The following is a 16,772-nucleotide window of genomic DNA, read 5'->3' as shown; positions in this document are numbered from 1 at the left end:
GGGATTCCCAAGGCAGGCATTCATCCACAGGCAGCCGTTTCGGTGTATTTGCCCCTCGTCAGTGTGGAGCAGGATCCTGGCTAGTTGGGGCAATGACAAATCAACCAACAAAGCACAGTAATCACTGAACTCAAGGAGATCAGTGAAAAAATTCTAATAAAGTACTCAATCAAGAGTCTCCACTGATGCCCCCATTTCCCCAAATTTAAATATGCACACTACGGAAGGTTGACTGGTTTATTCTTTGGACGGATGAAGGAATCCGCCAGTGCATAGAATGTCTATGACACGGGCAGAGACACGTACGCCGCATCAGTCTGCCGGCGGGTGCGAGCTGCTGAATGCGTGACGGGTTTTCCATTGCCATTCCGTAGGGTGCATGGACTTAAACGCCAAAAATACATAGTTGAATTTGTGGCTCACAATTTAGTTTCTAATGGGGACAAGGACAAATATGAGTTATGTACAATGCTGTGGAACATGTTTGCACTATATAAGTTATTGTTATTAGAAGGTACTGGTCAGCCTGCCTGTGTTGGAAGCTTCACTGGAGGCCTCCACTGTCTAAAAGACCAGCCCAAAAAGAAAGAAAAAGAAAAAAGCAGAACGTTGTATAATCCAGTCAAATACGATGGACACCATGGCAGAAACCTAGTGGACCTCTTAAAAGTCGATGGGGTTTGTTTGTCACTTTCTGTTGTGCAGCAAGATTACAGTGTCTGATCTTTATTTGTCCTTCTGCTCCAATGTGAGAGCAGATAAACGGTGCAAACACCACAGATTTGAACTTAGCCTAAGCCCTCATACAGCTCTGTCAATGTAATAAAAAGGAAACAAAAAAAAAAATTAAAAATAAAATAAAAAGACATCGCTCTTGGAAGGAAAAGGAGTAAACAGAACATATGCATAAAGATTTCAGACTGCTACAGTCAATAAGACTAAGAAAAAAATAACAGCTGAGAAAGAAAAGATAAATCACTTGCTGTATTTTTCACAGTCATACAAAAAGTTTTAATTAGTATATTTACACAATAGTACACATTATATTTCTATGAAAAACTTATCCACTTCAGATAGATAAGCTGGCTTTAAATAGTCCTTTAGTTCATCTTTGCTAACCCAAACGTAGTCTCCTTTTTTCTTATTTGTGAGCAATGATTTACTTTTGAGCAAAGCTTTGAAAAAGAACACCTTGGCCCCCATCATATCTTCACTCCGCACCGTTTTGGGAAACTTGTACTTGTAAAAGCCGCAAGGAGCATTTCCTAGGAAGTGAGCCTCTATGCGATCTTCTGTGAAGAAGAAAAGGTTTATTAGTAGAGATGAGCGAACCGGGTTCGGGTTCGAGTCCATCCGAAGCCGAACGATCGGCATTTGATTAGCTGGGGCTGCTGAACGTGGATAAAGCTCTAAGGTTGTCTGGAAAACATAGATATAGTCAATGACTATATCCATGCTTTCCACATAGCCTTAGGGATTTATCCAACTTCAGCAGCCACCGCTAATCAAATGTCGAACAATCGGGTTCGGATCGACTCGAGCATGCTCGAGGTTTGCTCATCTCTAATTATTAGCAACTCCACTAGATAGAAAGAAACCAGCCTTTCCATAGATGTGTATAGCCATACAGTTACACCTGGCTATACACAACAGGTAAGGAACATTTGGACAATAGCCTGCTATAAGAAATCTTTAGATCTGTGACGGCGTTCATCTGCCAGGTAAATGATCTGGAGGCTGAAGTCAAACATGTCTGTTCCTTTTTTTGTCCGATGGCAGAAAGTGTGCTGGGTCCAAGCACAGTACATTATTATTGAGATCTGCCAACAGTTGTCGGAACTAGACTCCGAACCATTAGGATGCCAACCAGTGTGAGGCGAGTGAGCCCTGGGGTCGACCTTCACACTGCTGATCTCCTAAGTATTGTCTTAACTTATTTATCGAAGACTTTGGTGCATCCTCTGATAATTCTCAGACTCCTAGCCCAATATCCTCTGTAATCTGAGTATTTGTATACTTATTTGTATACTGAGTATTTGTATGTTTAAACATGGAAAAAAGCCCTTTATAAACGATATTTCTGTCCCTAGGGAGGAAATCGGACAATACTTGTACAGTGTTTTAAATAGTCATCAGTGTACGATCTTATCTATAAAGGGCCACACACACATAACAGCACCACAAGGTCACCCTAGATAGCTTCTTAAATATGCAGGACTTTCATGTCCCAACATTTACAGATGCCACATGTAGAAAAAAAAAATACTGCAGCAGCAAAACATCTGTAGGAAAGAGATAAAAAATGCTCCACTGAGCTAAAATGCAGCATTCTGTCTGTCAAGCATTATTACTGACAAAACACTGCATTTCTGCTTGGAGAGAATAAAGCTTTTTGTACAAAGAATGTGATGCTCCTAAAAAACGTCCCCCCCCTTTTTCCCCCCCTCTGCTTATGAGGGTACAATCATATATGCCTGGGTCTAAGGTACAAGGCCTAGGAACAGAGCTAAACATTGTTCTAGAACAGGGGTGTCAAACTCAGGCCCGCCAACTGTTACAAAGCTATAATTCTCATCATGACTGGTAAGGCATGATGGGAATTGTAGTTTTAAAAGCTGGAAGGTCTTAGTTTGACACATATGTTCTAGAATGACAATCAGTAAAATACAAAATCTGGATTTGCATAGACTCATTTTATGAAAATACCTGACAAGTTAGAAAGGGCGCGTTCGGCTGTCTGCCTCATTGTTTCTCCAGTCTGCCATTCAACCTGAGGGAACATCCAGACATCTTCATTGCCAATCTTATGTTTTACCAGCAGGACCAAGCTGTTTTCAAGTTTCCTGTTGAGCGACGTTCGATCATTTTTTTCATCGGCCTCTGTAACAAATATAGAGCAATTATGCGCTGACTGCCCCACATTATAAACAGAAAACCATTACCAGACTGCTCTGCTAATAGTTTATTTACCAAGAAAACAAAGCATTGAACAAGCTGAAACAAACATGCTGGATCCACCTTGTTCTCCAACATCTGCTGTTTTACTGTAATAAAAGTACATGTCTGTGTGTTTTCATTGCGCTTGCATTGCAGTATGACCCACTAGTTTGTTTCTCTTTGCGTGGTTGTGCTTTCTTTGTTTTTATAATGTAGATATACATGGATATACTGCATGTATATATATATATATATATATATATATATACACACACACACACACAATCGTTCAGTGATCATTCTAGTAATCCAAATCACTCTTAGACCAAAGCAAATCTTCCCATAGGAAATCATTGAAATGTAGACAAATGGTTCCCCCCCCCCCCTAAAATAATGGTAATTTTTTTATTCTGAATTACATGTAAAACAAAAAGAAAGCTACATACATCATATTTAGAGATGAGCGAAACTTTCGGCATTTGATTAGCGGTGGCTGCTGAACTTGGATAAAGCCTTAAGGCTATGTGGAAAACATGGATATAGTCATTGGCTGTATCCATGTTTTCCAGACAACCTTAGAGCTTTATCAAAGTTCAGCAGCCCCCGCTAATCAAATCCCGAACGTTCGGGTTCGGATCAATTTGAACCCGAACCTGGTTCGCTCATCTCTAATCATATTAGAAGTTACTGTACAATATAGCCAAGCAGCATGTGGAGTATCATGTATAGTAAGTGCATAAGAATGAAAAAACAGCAGCAGTTTGTAGATACAGGATGGAACTGCAGATCCCTATAATGCAGTAGCGTAGTACAAAATGCTAGAATACAGAAGCAGGGCTGCTGTCAGAGGTCTGTGTGGTCACATGACAGCAATGGGGAAGGGCATGTGCTCAGCATGGACCAATCAGGAAGGGAGAATCACAGAGCTGTGCAGGAGGACAGTGAGAGAAACCGCTCTATACAGCGGTGTGAATGGTCAAAGTACAGTGCTGTAGACACACTATGCAGACCATGCCCCTTCCCCACTCCCCCTCCCACCCAGTACCAGGAGCTTTTAAACCAAGTTACAATTTTGAAAGACTGAGCTCTTGCAAAACGCTCTGAATCCAAGTTACTCATAAACCAATGTACCACTGTGTTTTGGTTTAAGAGCTCAGTTTTTCAAAATTGTGACATGGTTTAAGAGCTCCCTGTACTGGGTGGGAGGGCGAGTTGGGGAGGGGCATGGTCTGCATAGCGGGATCTACAGCACTGTACTCTGACCCAGGAAGTCTGCCCCACCTTCCAAATCATAGCAGATCCACTTCAGGCTGGGGCTTACATCAGGGGACAGGACTGTGGGGTAATCTCTCCATAACTGTCACCCCCCCTCTCTCCCTGAACAGAGAGTGCTGCATGTATGTGCGCACATCTGTCCTGCTCATTCCTTCATGCCCCCTGCAGTCTCTGTCCGCCCCTTGTGTTTCCCATCCTCTCTATTACTGTACAGTAACTTATAATATCACATATTCTGCTGTTTCTCATTGTTTGTTTCATTTGTTTTGCATGTTATTCAGAATAATAAATTATTATTTTTGGGGTGTGGAACCAATTGTCTGCATTTCCATAATTTCTTATGGGAACATTTGCTTTGGTTTAAGAGTGGATTTGGATTACAAGCACGGTCCCGGAACCTATTATGCTCGTAATCCAAGGCACCACTGTATAATATATATATATATATATATATATATATATATTATATACACACACACACATATATACATATACGTACACATACTTTATTTTATTTATTTTTTTCTTCTCAAAGAAAAGCTGCACATCCAGATTCAAAAATGAAGGTGCTTGCAGTAAAATTCTCTTGGTCAGGATCTTCAAGTCTGCAGCACATCACCTTTTGGTGAAAAAAAAAAAAGATGATTTATTCCTTTCAAAAGCTGCTTCGTGACAAGATCTGACCAGAGCAGTGGAGTTGTTTTATATGGATCTTCTACTGCTCTGGACAGTTCCTGACATGGAAAGAGGTGGCAGCAGAGAGCACTGTGTCAGACTGGGAAAAAAAACACCACTTCCTGTAGAGCATACAGCAGCTGATAAGTATTGGAAGACTTGAGATTCTTAAATAGTACTAATTTACAAATCTGTATAAACTTTCTGACGCTAGCTGTTTAAAAGAAATCTTTTCCCGTTGGAGTTCCCCTTTAAGACCAGTTGCTATGCATGTACATGACTAAATTTGGATTATGATGCACCACTGCAATAGTCCAAAATCTACAGCATGCTTCTTTCAGAAAATTCCCACCACCTTGGTTGTCCAAAGATCATAGACAAGGCCTAAAAGGCACAGCATGACATTGCTTAACCTATAAGATACATATTGTATCTTGCGATACGATTGTGAATACAAGGGACTGGTCCAGACAATGTGGGAAACATTAAGGGGGTAGTGCGGCGCTCAGAAATTATTCACAGAATAACACACATTACAAAGTTATACAACTTTGTAATGTATGTTATGTCTATGAATCACCCCCTTCCCCGTGTCCCACCACCCCCACCCGTGTACCCGGAAGTGTGGTGCATTATACATTACCTGATCCGTTTCGAGGGCCGTCCGCCATCTTGTGCCAAACATCATCTTCGGACGGACGGCCGAGTCGCTGACGCCGCCCCCCCTCCGGCGCGTCACAACTGTGCTCAGCCGCGATTGGCTGAGCACAGTTATGCTCAGCCAATCGCGGCTGCGCATCGGATGGCGCTGCAGAGGGCGGCCGGCATTCAGAACAGTCGGAGCTGTTCGCCGTCCGCCCGAAGAAGACGTCGCTGAATGAAGATAGAAGACTGGTGTCGGCACGTGACAGGTATGTATAGCGCACCACACTTCCGGGTACACGGGTGGGGGTGGTGGGACACGGGGAAGGGGGCCATTCACAGACATAACATACATTACAAAGTTGTATAACTTTGTAATGTGTGTTATTCTGTGAATAATTTCTGAGCGCCGCACTACCCCTTTAACTAACTTGCAGAATATCCGGTCTCTTGCAGTGTCTTTACAAGGCAGGATAAATTGGGCATTGGGGCCACACATACAATTGCTGTTCCTTCGTGTGCCCATTACATTCAACTCCTTTAACATCAATGTTCCGCTTGGTGGTAATACCTGTTACTCTTGGAGCAAGTTTCATTTGTTTCCATTTTTGTTCCCAGGTATCCTCCAGATCCTGCGCCATCACTATGTCCTGATCGTCGTCTTCATCATCAGAGTCATACGTGTTAGACTGCTTCCTCCGCAGACGCTCGGCATCTTTCATAAGTTGAAGCTCATGGACTGAATACAAACTTTTCTCTAACTCTATCTGAAAGACATAAGAAGGCATCAGATGAAAGGGGATAATGGAAACATAGGGAGAGATTTATCAAGCATGGAGTAAAGTGAAACTGGCTCAGTTGCCCCTAGCAACCAATCAGATTCCACCTTTCATTCCTCACAGACTCTTTGGAAAATGAAAGGTGGAATCTGATTGGTTGCTAGGGGCAACTGAGGCAGTTTCACTTTACACCCTGTTTGATAAATCTCCATTGATTTATAAGACTAGAGGCCCTAAGCCAAAAACAACTGAAATGGTCAAAGAGCGCTACCAGTGTTCTGTGTCACCTGCAAAAAAAAAAACTGGACGGGATCTGCATATTTTTGGTGCCCATGTTAAAAGGGAAGTTGACCCCAATTTTTTTTCTTTCAAATCAACTGGTCTTAGCAAGTGCCAGAGATTTCTACTTTTATTAAAAAAAAGCTCAAGTTTTCCAGTACTTATCAGCTGCTGTATGTGCTACAGGAAGTGGTGTATTCTTTCTAGTCCGACACAGTGCTCTCTGCTGCCAAATGTAAATTACAAATCTTTGCCACTTGCTGGGACCAGTTGATTTGAAAGAAATCTATTTTAAGTGAACAACCCCTTTAATGCAATGCTCCAGCCTCCAAACAGTAAGACAGGAGGTGTGTCCCAGACTACCTGTAGGCACTGCAGATAAATTAGATCCTAATGGATCAGAGCTAAGAAGCAGCCAAGAAGAAAGATGTAGAGAAAATAGACGGCAAATCATTGGTATCATGGAATTTACAACCTTCGTGCATTAAAGCGGTACTCCAATGGTGTTATTTTCTCTCCAAGGCAGCAACATATTAAACGGTTTTTTTAAGTGGAATACCCCTTTAAAAGGGCATTACCATCTTAGCAGGTCATCTCCTCTCCACAGCACAGGTGATCAGCTGACCATAGGGGTCTGACCACTGGTGCCCCCACTGACCCTGACAATGAAGGGTCACCGCCCCCTGAATGAATGGAGCACACTACTCCTGAGAGGACAGCACTCCATTCATTCTCTATGAGGCGTCCCTGTGGTCAGACCTCCACCACTCAGCTGGCTATTCTCTACTATACGGATAGGAGAGAAGTGTTGGGGATGGAAATGCCCTTTAAGTGTCTATAAACCTGCACAGTGCATGGAGGGGCTGCGAGTCCTGTACCTGCTGCAGCAGCTCCGCCACCTCCTGCTGCATAGGAGTCCTGCTCTGAGACACCACCGCCAGCCTCTTCAGACACACAGCTCCGTGCAGCCTCCATGGAGAGCTCCCCGGTGCAGAGGCCAGCCCCCTGCAGCCCGCCACCGAGGCCTGCCACACCCGTGCCCGACATGACAGCACACCGGTCAGCAGCCTGCTCACGGGCGCAGCCATGTTGGGAACACGTGACTTCTCCGGACTCCTAACAGCGCTATACCACCGAACTCTAAGGGAGGGGGGGGGGAGATTTTCATGGTTTTACACTACTCAGCCTTTGAACCTTTTCTTATGAGGAAGTTACTTTAAGAAATCTAATAATCAAATAAGAAGGTATTTCCGACGCAGTCTTTTCATTTCATAAAACGGTTTTGCTTTCTCTACTCCCCTGTAGTTTTGAGTAAAATGGTTTAGTCCAGAGGTTGGCGCTCCTTATTTTCCTATTGGGGGTGGTCATTATTGTACCTATCGTAGTTAGTTTAATATATCACATTGGAAAAGATAAATGAAGTGATGTAAGTGTAATCTTTAGGAGTGTAATCCATTAGGAGATAACTATAAAATCTTCCTCGAGTAGCTGAAATAGACAGTACGCATCTGAAGTGTTAACGCGCCCCCCTCAGCACTTGGCGATATGGTATATCCCAGTGACCTTGCTGTCTCTGCTCCTTGTAGACAAACGTGATGCTAGACCGGGAGACATGAACCTGGCAATGAGGCGGGTAGTGCCCGGGCTGCTCCCGGGGGTGATGCGGCAGGCGTGCGGGTGAGTTATCATTACACAACGTAATACACGTAGTGTCACATACAGGAAATGTCTCCTCACAGCAGAGACAGCGCCGGAGCAGCCAATCACATCACTGCTTACAATGCCTGTCTGACCCTGAAAATGAGAGCTGCAACCTGATTGGCTGCCGAGGGATCTCAGCATGGGAGGACCACAGTGTCTTCTTTTCTAATCCCAATCCAGTAACTGGCCTCTCTGCCTGTCAATCATCCCCTCAGAGCGCTGACAGGCAGAGAGCGGTGACTAGATACAGACGGGGAGCCGCCCAGATGCCTGTCACCCGCCTGTCACTGCTTTTTTCAGTTATACAGCTCCTGCTGCAGCCGCGGTCGGTATATTTAAAGTGGCCCTATTGTGACTCTTATAGCCCTTTTTTTATTCTCACCTAAGGGGTCGTATGGGGCATCATTTTTTTTTTTTACGCCATGATCTCTAGTTTTTATTAGTAACATTTTTTTTTCTAGATCAGACGTATTAATCCCTTTTTTTAAAAAATTTTTAATACATAAAATAATTTTATGTGTTTTATGTATAAAATGGGAAGGGGGTGATTTTCACTTTTATGGGGGAAGGGGCTTTGGGACATTTTCTAAAACTTTTATTGATTTTTTTTTTTTTTCCCTACGCTTTTTAAGACTCTTAGGGGGCTTTTACATTACCACCAGGCCCAGGCTGAAGCACTGGAGGCGGGCCGACCCACCCTTAGTGGAAGGAAACTCTAGCCCCTCTATGATAGGGTTCTATTGATTCTAATGGAGTCACGTCATGCTCATACTATGAGCAGGTGATGGGAGTAGTAGTTCAGTGTATATAGTCCAGTGTGACGGCAGGCGGGTGATGGACATCGGCCCTGGTACTACACCCCCATCATCTGCTCATACTATGAGCAGATGATGAGGGGAGTAGTACTGTGTATATGTGGCTGGGAGGGAGGGGGGAGCTAGATGCACAGGCACCTCTCTCCCTTCCTGCTCGGTGCCCTTCTAATGTACTGACTGAATACATTTATGGAATACTTTGGGGAGCAAGGACACTTCCCCATAGTATTCCATAGATCTATTCAATCAATTAAACACAGTGTCCACTACATTACTTTACATAGACATCCATAGAAACAATAAAGTCCCATAGACTTCTACATATAGAGCACCCCCTGCTGGACACTCCATAGGAATTACACCCTGGGTCGTGACGTCACTGTATCTGAGAGAATTCTAACACTCCATGATCTACTAAATTAAGGGAAATAGCCCTATATGTGCATCTCCCATAATTAATGTACATTAGAAATTTGTAAAACTTTCCATAAGTAATAAAATATCAAAAAATATTTTTGGCTGGACTTCTCCTTTTATACATTAGATTTTATACATTGATCACTGCTATGCCAAAGCATAGCAGGGATCAGTGTAATCTGTGATCTTCTGACTCAGAAGAGTGAGGACCTGACTGCACAAAGGAAGGTAAGAGACCTCCGGCAGTCAGGCCATGTGATCAGGACCCCTGCAGACACACTGCGCGTGTCCTGATCGGTAAGTGACTGTCATTCACACTTAAGGGCCGCAACGAGATCACAATGTTTTAAGGGGTTAATGAGGGTGAGGGCCTGGCTGCAGATAGCAGTCGGTCCTCCCCCACTATGGAGCAAGCGGAGCGCTCCACAGCCCGGTGCCCCGGCAGGGCGTACATTTACGACCTCCTGCGTTAAGGCCCAGGCAGCGGGGTCGTAAATGTACGCCCTCAGTGTTTTTTTTTTTTTTTTTACAAGTCGGTAGATTTCTCCCACTATCCACCCGTACAGTTTACTAAAATTTACAGATTGAGCATATTTTATGTGCTGTTGTGCATCAGTATTTCTGTAAATCCTTTTTTTTTTTTTTTTTTTTTTTTTTTTCAACATGTCAATTATAACTTATCTGTATTTTTTTATGGAAATACGGAAGCCAAACCGGTTACAATCTGTAAAAAATAGAGGATCCCATTGTAATCTACTGATCCTGTGAATAGCCCAATAGGAATAAATGTGCACTTACTCAAATACAGAAATACAGATCCGTAGATTATAGGACGTGTTAATAAAGCCTTAGGGTCAGTTCACACTGCGAATAGGCAGCGAATTTTAAGCAGCGTTTGCATCGCAGACAGCACTTAAAATTCTGTCCCATTGATTCAATAGGATTCCTCATACGCAATCTGCCATCCGACATGTCAGTTCTTTTGTGGATCGCGCATGAGAAACCCTATTGAATCAAAGGGAGACAGCTCCTTGTGGTGTGGTCTGTGGCCCCGTTCTTACAAGAGAGAATGACATTGACAGAGGAGCAAATTGCTCATCGCTACTTTGTCTGTCAGGGTCAGTCTTTTAAGTTGATTAAGAGCACAGAGGGGCCCCCTATGAGTCATGGGCTCCCAGGCAGTCGCCTATCCTGCCCAATGGGAAAGACTGTTCTGCTCCCCGCATGCAGCGCACATCATTCATGTAGTCATGCTTCCTCCCCTTCTCAGTGGCTTTTTTTTTTTTAATTTGTGCACAAAATCTGACAAATCCTGTAGATGGCAACAGACATCACCAGGTCACCCGCTCATTGGCTGGCAATAGATATTTCTGCTGCCCAGTACCCATTTATGCATAGAAATAAAACCTATAGAGGCACACACACTACACACTGTTTCTGCTGCTGTGTTAGCTCGCCACCTCCCCAGTCCATATCCCCTGCACTCTGCAGTCTTGTGCCTTGCAGAGCAGAGCTGAGCACTGAGGAACTCGGCTCTGCAGTGGGCTGGGTTATAACTTCCAACCCGGAACACTTCAGAGTTGTATGACATCGAGCCACGTCTCTAAGGGTAGGGACTTCAGAATATCACCCAGGAAAAAAAAAACAGAAAGAAGAAGCCATCCCATTTTATTCACTGTAGGCGGTTATAGGCACGGCCCACTGGCCAACCCACATGTGTGATGTTAGTGGATCATGTGTCTTCCTTCTCCTCTATTTGTTACTTGTGTAGTGTATTGGTGGTGACTGCATATCACACATAGAAAATTGTATTATAGATTTTTGCCCTTTTTTTTTTTGTGCTATATAGAACCTTATAAAATGTTAGCGGGGAAGTGTAAAACATATACCTCGAGGCTTGTGTCCCTGAGTTTATATGACCCTATCAATGCCGCTGGTCCATACAATAAACTGGGTAGTTAATCATATGTCTGCATAGCGGGTTGAGATAACATAAGAGCATTGGAGGTGCAGGGGGCTCCATCTCTTTCCTCCGCAGTCCTGTACAGTAGTCCTTACACTACTACCCAGTAGTGATGTCACGATACCAGAATTTTGAGTTCGATACCAACTTTTTTTTTTCAATGCTCGATACCAATTCGATACTGAATAAATTACATAAAAAACCCCACAAGAATAGAAATTGAAGTCATGTAACACTAGCTAGCTGGGGATGATGGGGGCTGTAGTCATGTAACACACACACTTCAGCTACCAGGAGGATGGTGGGGGCTGTAGTCATGTAACACACACTTCAGCTACCAGGGGGATGATGGGGGCTGTAGTCATGTAACACACACAGTTCAGCTACCAGGGGGATGGTGGGGGCTGTAGTCATGTAACACACACACTTCAGCTACCAGGGGGATGGTGGGGGCTGTAGTCATGTAACACACACACACTTCAGCTACCAGGAGGATGGTGGTGGCTGTAGTCATGTAACACACACACTTCAGCTACCAGGGGGATGGTGGGGGGTGTAGTCATGTAACACACACTTCAGCTACCCGGAGGATGGTGGGGGGGTGTAGTCATGTAACACACACACTTCAGCTACCCGGAGGATGGTGGGGGGGTGTAGTCATGTAACACACACACTTCAGCTACCAGGGGGATGGTGGGGAGTGTAGTCATGTAGCACACACACTTCAGCTACCCGGGGGATGGTGGGGGCTGTAGTCATGTAACACACACAGTTCAGTTATTGGGATGATGAGGGCTGTAGTTGCACACTTTTTCTCCTTTCAGGGCATGGTGAGCAGGATTTGGGCGGCAGAGTAATCTGCAGGTTACAGCACCCCTCCCCCGTCAGAGCACGGCTGACCTCCTGGTCATCCCCCACTGATGTCTGCCCGGGAGTTATCTGAGGGCCCCGGCCGCTCCTCCTCACAGTGCAGCCAGATGTAGTGGCCGCATCTCCTCCTGACCTCCAGCCTTCTCCTCCATCCTCCTCTCCCCGACCCCCGCTCTCCTTCCTCAGTCTCCTTACCTCCAGCCTTCTCCTCCGTCCTCCCGCTCTCCCTCCTCACCTCCAGCCTTCTCTGTCCTCCTCTCCCTGACCCCCGCTCTCCGTCTTCAGCCTCCTCACCTCCAGCCTTCTCTGTCCTCCTCTCCCGGACCTCCCGCTCTCCTCTGTGCAGCTTCACATGCCACATAAATCATCTCTCTGATAACAGAGTGTGGCTGAGCCGGACCCTATTATCAGACAGACACTGGCAGCGGGGGTCTGTTACACAGAGTAGCCGACCCCTGCTGCATACGGAGCGGCTACATAGCCGGCACTAGCAATTGCTATGTGCCGGCTATTTGAAATTGGCGCCGCCGGGAGCGAAGGGAGAGAGAGCGCGGAGGAAGTGACAGGTGGGAGCAGGGGTGGCATACAGAGAACACGGTCGGCGCTCAGCTAGCCGCTGGCCGTGTTCTCTGTATTATACTTTATGTTAAACTGCGCTATTATGCAAATTAACATAAAGTATCGATACCAGGAAATCCTGGTATCGAACCGTTTTTCTGCCCGAAATATCGATAGTAGTATCGATATTTCGGTGCATCGTGCATCCCTACTACCCAGTCCTAATTATCCTAGTCCTAGTTATTGATCACAGCGGGTCTCTTCCTTTAGCCGGGGCGAGAGCGCAGCGGCAGTGTGATCCAGTCCCCAGCCACCAATTCTGGGATTGTAGCCTCGTAGACTTACATTATTATCGCAATTGGTTATTATTCTTTAAACTCGTAGGACTTGTCAGGTTAAAGGGGTAATCCACTCAAACATACCTGTTCATTTGTTGCTGCCCATGGTGAGACTAACAATTCATTTTATAATTATTATCTATTCTGTCTCCCCCCCCCCCCCCCCCCCCAGTTCTGAGCTGCTGCTTTCTGCTGAAAAATATCTGATTTCTCTGTCTCTGATGTAAACAAGTCCCTGGCAGGCTTTATCTGCAACATTGTATCTTCTTTGTAATGCCGGGAGGGTTAATTACAGTGAGTTCATCAACAACTTGACCTCAGATTAACCCTCCTATCATTACAAAGAAGCTACAATGTTGCAGATAAAGCCTGCCAGCGACTTGTTTGCATCAGCTGTCTCAGAAAGGAGGAGACAGAGAAAAGCTCATACACAAAGCAGAAGCTCAGAACTGGGGGAAGAAGACTGAGTAGATAATAACCAGTATGGAATAAATTGTTAGTCTCACCAGGGGCAGCAACATATCAAAAGTTATGTTTGAGCAGAACACCCCTTTTAAATATTTTTGCATGCACATTCATTTACCAAACTTGCTTCCTTCTGATATGCCTCTTCCTTCCTTCCCATTGTTGACAGCTCGTTGTCTAGGTTACCAACCACAGCTTCGCTGTAAAAGCACTGTATAATTGGTCTCTTAGAGCAAGTCAGTAAAAACAGCTAGGTGCAAGTGAAGTGTGTGATAAGCAGGGGTCTGAAATCCACACCTCCACCGCTCCAAATTTTTTGACATGTCTCTATCAGAAAAGTACAGTGCTCATTTAAGTTACCAACATAAAGTAAGTTTTACTCCAGTTCACATGGAGTGAAACTGGCAGAATTCATACTGGCTGTCTATGGGAGGGCTCACACACCTCCTCTCTGCGCCTCTCCACTCGGAAGAAAAAATTATCGTTATCTATGAAAAAGTAGACCAGAACATTAATATTTATTAATATTTTTATTGTCAAAAGCAAAACAAATCTTGTAAATCTGTGCTGATCCATCCAGTATACTAATTCCATGCAGATCAGATATTCTGTATCAACAACTTTCCTTACATCCAGCATTCTTTTATATAGTCTCCCCCGATCGCAGCCCCACAGCCTCGAGCATACATCACCTGTTCGGGCCCGAACAGGTGATGTATGCTCGGGGCCTGGACTGTGATCGGGCGTGCAGGCCGGGGCGGCGATCAGACGTGCAGGGGCCGGGGCAGCGATCAGGGGCGCGGGGGGCCGGGGCGGCAATCGGGCGTGCGGGGGGGGTACAGCGATCGGGCGTGCCAGGGTTTAAAGGGGCCGGGTAAGGTCTGGTATCGCCAATAGGTGCGTGAAGATGGGGCGTCTTCAGGTTTAGTGCCTAGGGCAGCAGCAGCTGTTAATACAGCCCTGTATGTCATAGACGTGGTAGATCTTATATCCGGCCCCCTCCACCTCTAAATATTTGGGCAGTGCTTTGAATTTTCCCATTGCCCAGGACAGTACTAACATTGTGCCGTCTTGAGCCTGAGGGAATCCATTTACCTGTAAGTATAAAGTGTGTTATATGCCTATGACTTGCAGCGCAGATGTTATACTCACCGCTAGCTGCTGGGTCGATCCACTGGCTTCTTATTTTTTTCTCCAGTCAGTTGTCTTAAAAGTAAAGAGGGTTGTCATCCATTTAGGGGTCCCTGCTGAATTCTTGACATCTGATCTTCTGATCCTGTCTTGATGATTTTCTGGGGACATTAATCTGGTGTCCTAAGAGAAGAAAAATAAGATCCGGCCTCCTCCACCTCTTAATAGCTGGCCAACTAGCACCTTTTTCCTAATCCCTATGACAGGGAGGAAATACTACCAGTAATATGATCATAGGTATGTCATAGATTTTATATATGTATTTCCACAAGGCCCAGGACAGCATAAAGCTGGTGCCATCTTGCGCTTGGGGAATTCCATTAACCGGTCAGAATGAGATGTTATACACATGCCTAAGACTTGTAGTGCAGATATTACAGTGCTTATACTTACCGCCAGCTGCTGGGTGGATCTGCTTGTGTCTTCTCTTGTTTTCGTTTGGTTTCTGGGGTTCTTATCCATATAGGGGTCCCTCCTGGTGTATATGGACTTCTCGTGAATGTTTTCTGGAGAGGAGACATTCATCTGGTGCCCTAAGAAGTGAAAAAAAAAAGATCCGGCCTCCTCCACCCCTTAATAGCCGGCCAACTCGCTCCTTTTTCCTGATCCCCATAACAAGGTTGTCTCAAGGATTAGGAAATATTACCGGTAATATCATTATAGGTATGTCATAGATGTTATATATGTATTTCCACAATGCCCAGGACAGCATAAAGCTGGTGCCTTCTTGAGCTTGGAGAATTCCATTAACCCGTCAGAATAAAAATGTCTTATACATGCCTCTGACTTGTAGTACAGATATTACAGCGCTGGGATCTGCTGGTGTCTTCTCTTGTTTTTATCTGGTTTCTGTGGGTTTTCATCCATATAGGGGTCCCTCTATTGTGGACATCTGGAGGGGGGGGGAAGACCCGGCCTCCTCCACCCCTTAATAGCCGGCCAACTCACACCTTTTTCCTGATTCCCATGACAGGATTGTCATAAGGATGAGGAAATCTTACTGGTAATATGTCATAGGCATGTCATAGATGTTATATCCTCCACCCCTAATAGCCGGGCACTACTTTGTATTTCCACAATGCCCAGGACAGTACAAAGCTTGTGCTTGTGCCGTATATGCCCATAACTTAGCGAAGATGGTACAGCACTTATACTTACCGCCAGCTGCTGGTGGATCTGCTGGCATCGCCTTTGATCTTACCTTGGCGTCTTCATCCATGCAGGGGTCCTCTCGGAAATGCTGGTCTTCTGCTCTTCAGGTCGCTTCGTTCTTGCTCGCTCTTCTGGAGGTTCAGGTACACAGCTTGCTCCAATCACTCTTGAGCTGGTGTCTTGTTTAGGGTTTCCCAGTTGGAGAATGAAAACCCTGTGAACTTGGCCTGGGCGGCTGGTGTTATTGATGACGTGGCCTCTGCAGCTTCGATCTTGTCTAGCTTGAAAGGTCGGAAGTGAGGAGTAATCTCAGTTGACTAAAAGTAAAAGGAGCATGATATAACATAATGATCAGGAATCCACTCCCCCTCTTTCTAAAGAATAACCTTGCACATCTTAGGAGCTGCTTTGGAGCTTTCCTTATGTAGGTGCACTGGAGCTATGTGATATATATTAATTCCCTTACTTCAGGGATGAATGGTGGAGTCCATTTCAGATGTTTTCTCTACATCTGCTACCATAGTGTTATCTAGTTATTATTAAAGGGAACCTGTCACCCCCCGTGCCGGGGTGACAGGATCCCGACCCCCGTTAGAGACCCCTATACTTACCTCATCCCGCCGGGTCCCGCTTCTGGATTCGGTCGGGTCCCGGAGATCTCAGCCGCTGCAGCCCGGCGCGCGCGCTGACAGATGAGTCCAACGCTCATAGAGAA

At 45.1% G+C, this 16,772-nt stretch overlaps 2 protein-coding genes across 3 annotated transcripts in view; one reads left to right on the top strand and one right to left on the bottom strand.

The window, feature by feature from the left end:
- Positions 1-965: 965 nt before the first annotated feature.
- On the bottom strand, positions 966-7,864 carry MRPL46 (mitochondrial ribosomal protein L46). 2 transcript variants are annotated; one of them, XM_069956675.1, is made up of 4 exons: positions 7,466-7,864; positions 6,101-6,296; positions 2,707-2,880; positions 966-1,289 (listed from the first exon to the last, which is right to left on the bottom strand). In XM_069956675.1, the coding sequence occupies exons 1-4, from the start codon at positions 7,673-7,675 to the stop codon at positions 1,042-1,044; spliced, it is 828 nt and encodes a 275-aa protein (XP_069812776.1). In that variant the 5' UTR covers positions 7,676-7,864; the 3' UTR covers positions 966-1,041. The 2 variants fall into 2 exon arrangements, with proteins under 2 accessions (XP_069812776.1, XP_069812775.1); XM_069956674.1 differs by having other exon boundaries at positions 966-1,292; positions 7,466-7,859.
- Positions 7,865-8,147: 283 nt separating this feature from the next.
- Positions 8,148-16,772, top strand: part of MRPS11 (mitochondrial ribosomal protein S11) — a 32,168-nt gene continuing 23,543 nt past the window's right edge. Inside the window, exon 1 of the mRNA XM_069956673.1 lies at positions 8,148-8,264. Within this exon, the coding sequence (XP_069812774.1) occupies positions 8,200-8,264 (65 nt within the window). The 5' untranslated portion in view covers positions 8,148-8,199. The remainder of the gene's footprint in view (positions 8,265-16,772) is intronic.

This window comes from Dendropsophus ebraccatus, chromosome 1 (assembly GCF_027789765.1).
Source record: "Dendropsophus ebraccatus isolate aDenEbr1 chromosome 1, aDenEbr1.pat, whole genome shotgun sequence".
In the NCBI taxonomy this organism is placed as follows: domain Eukaryota; kingdom Metazoa; phylum Chordata; class Amphibia; order Anura; family Hylidae; genus Dendropsophus; species Dendropsophus ebraccatus.
Note: the sequence above shows the minus strand (reverse complement) of the source record. Positions and strands in the feature narration are given on the sequence as shown.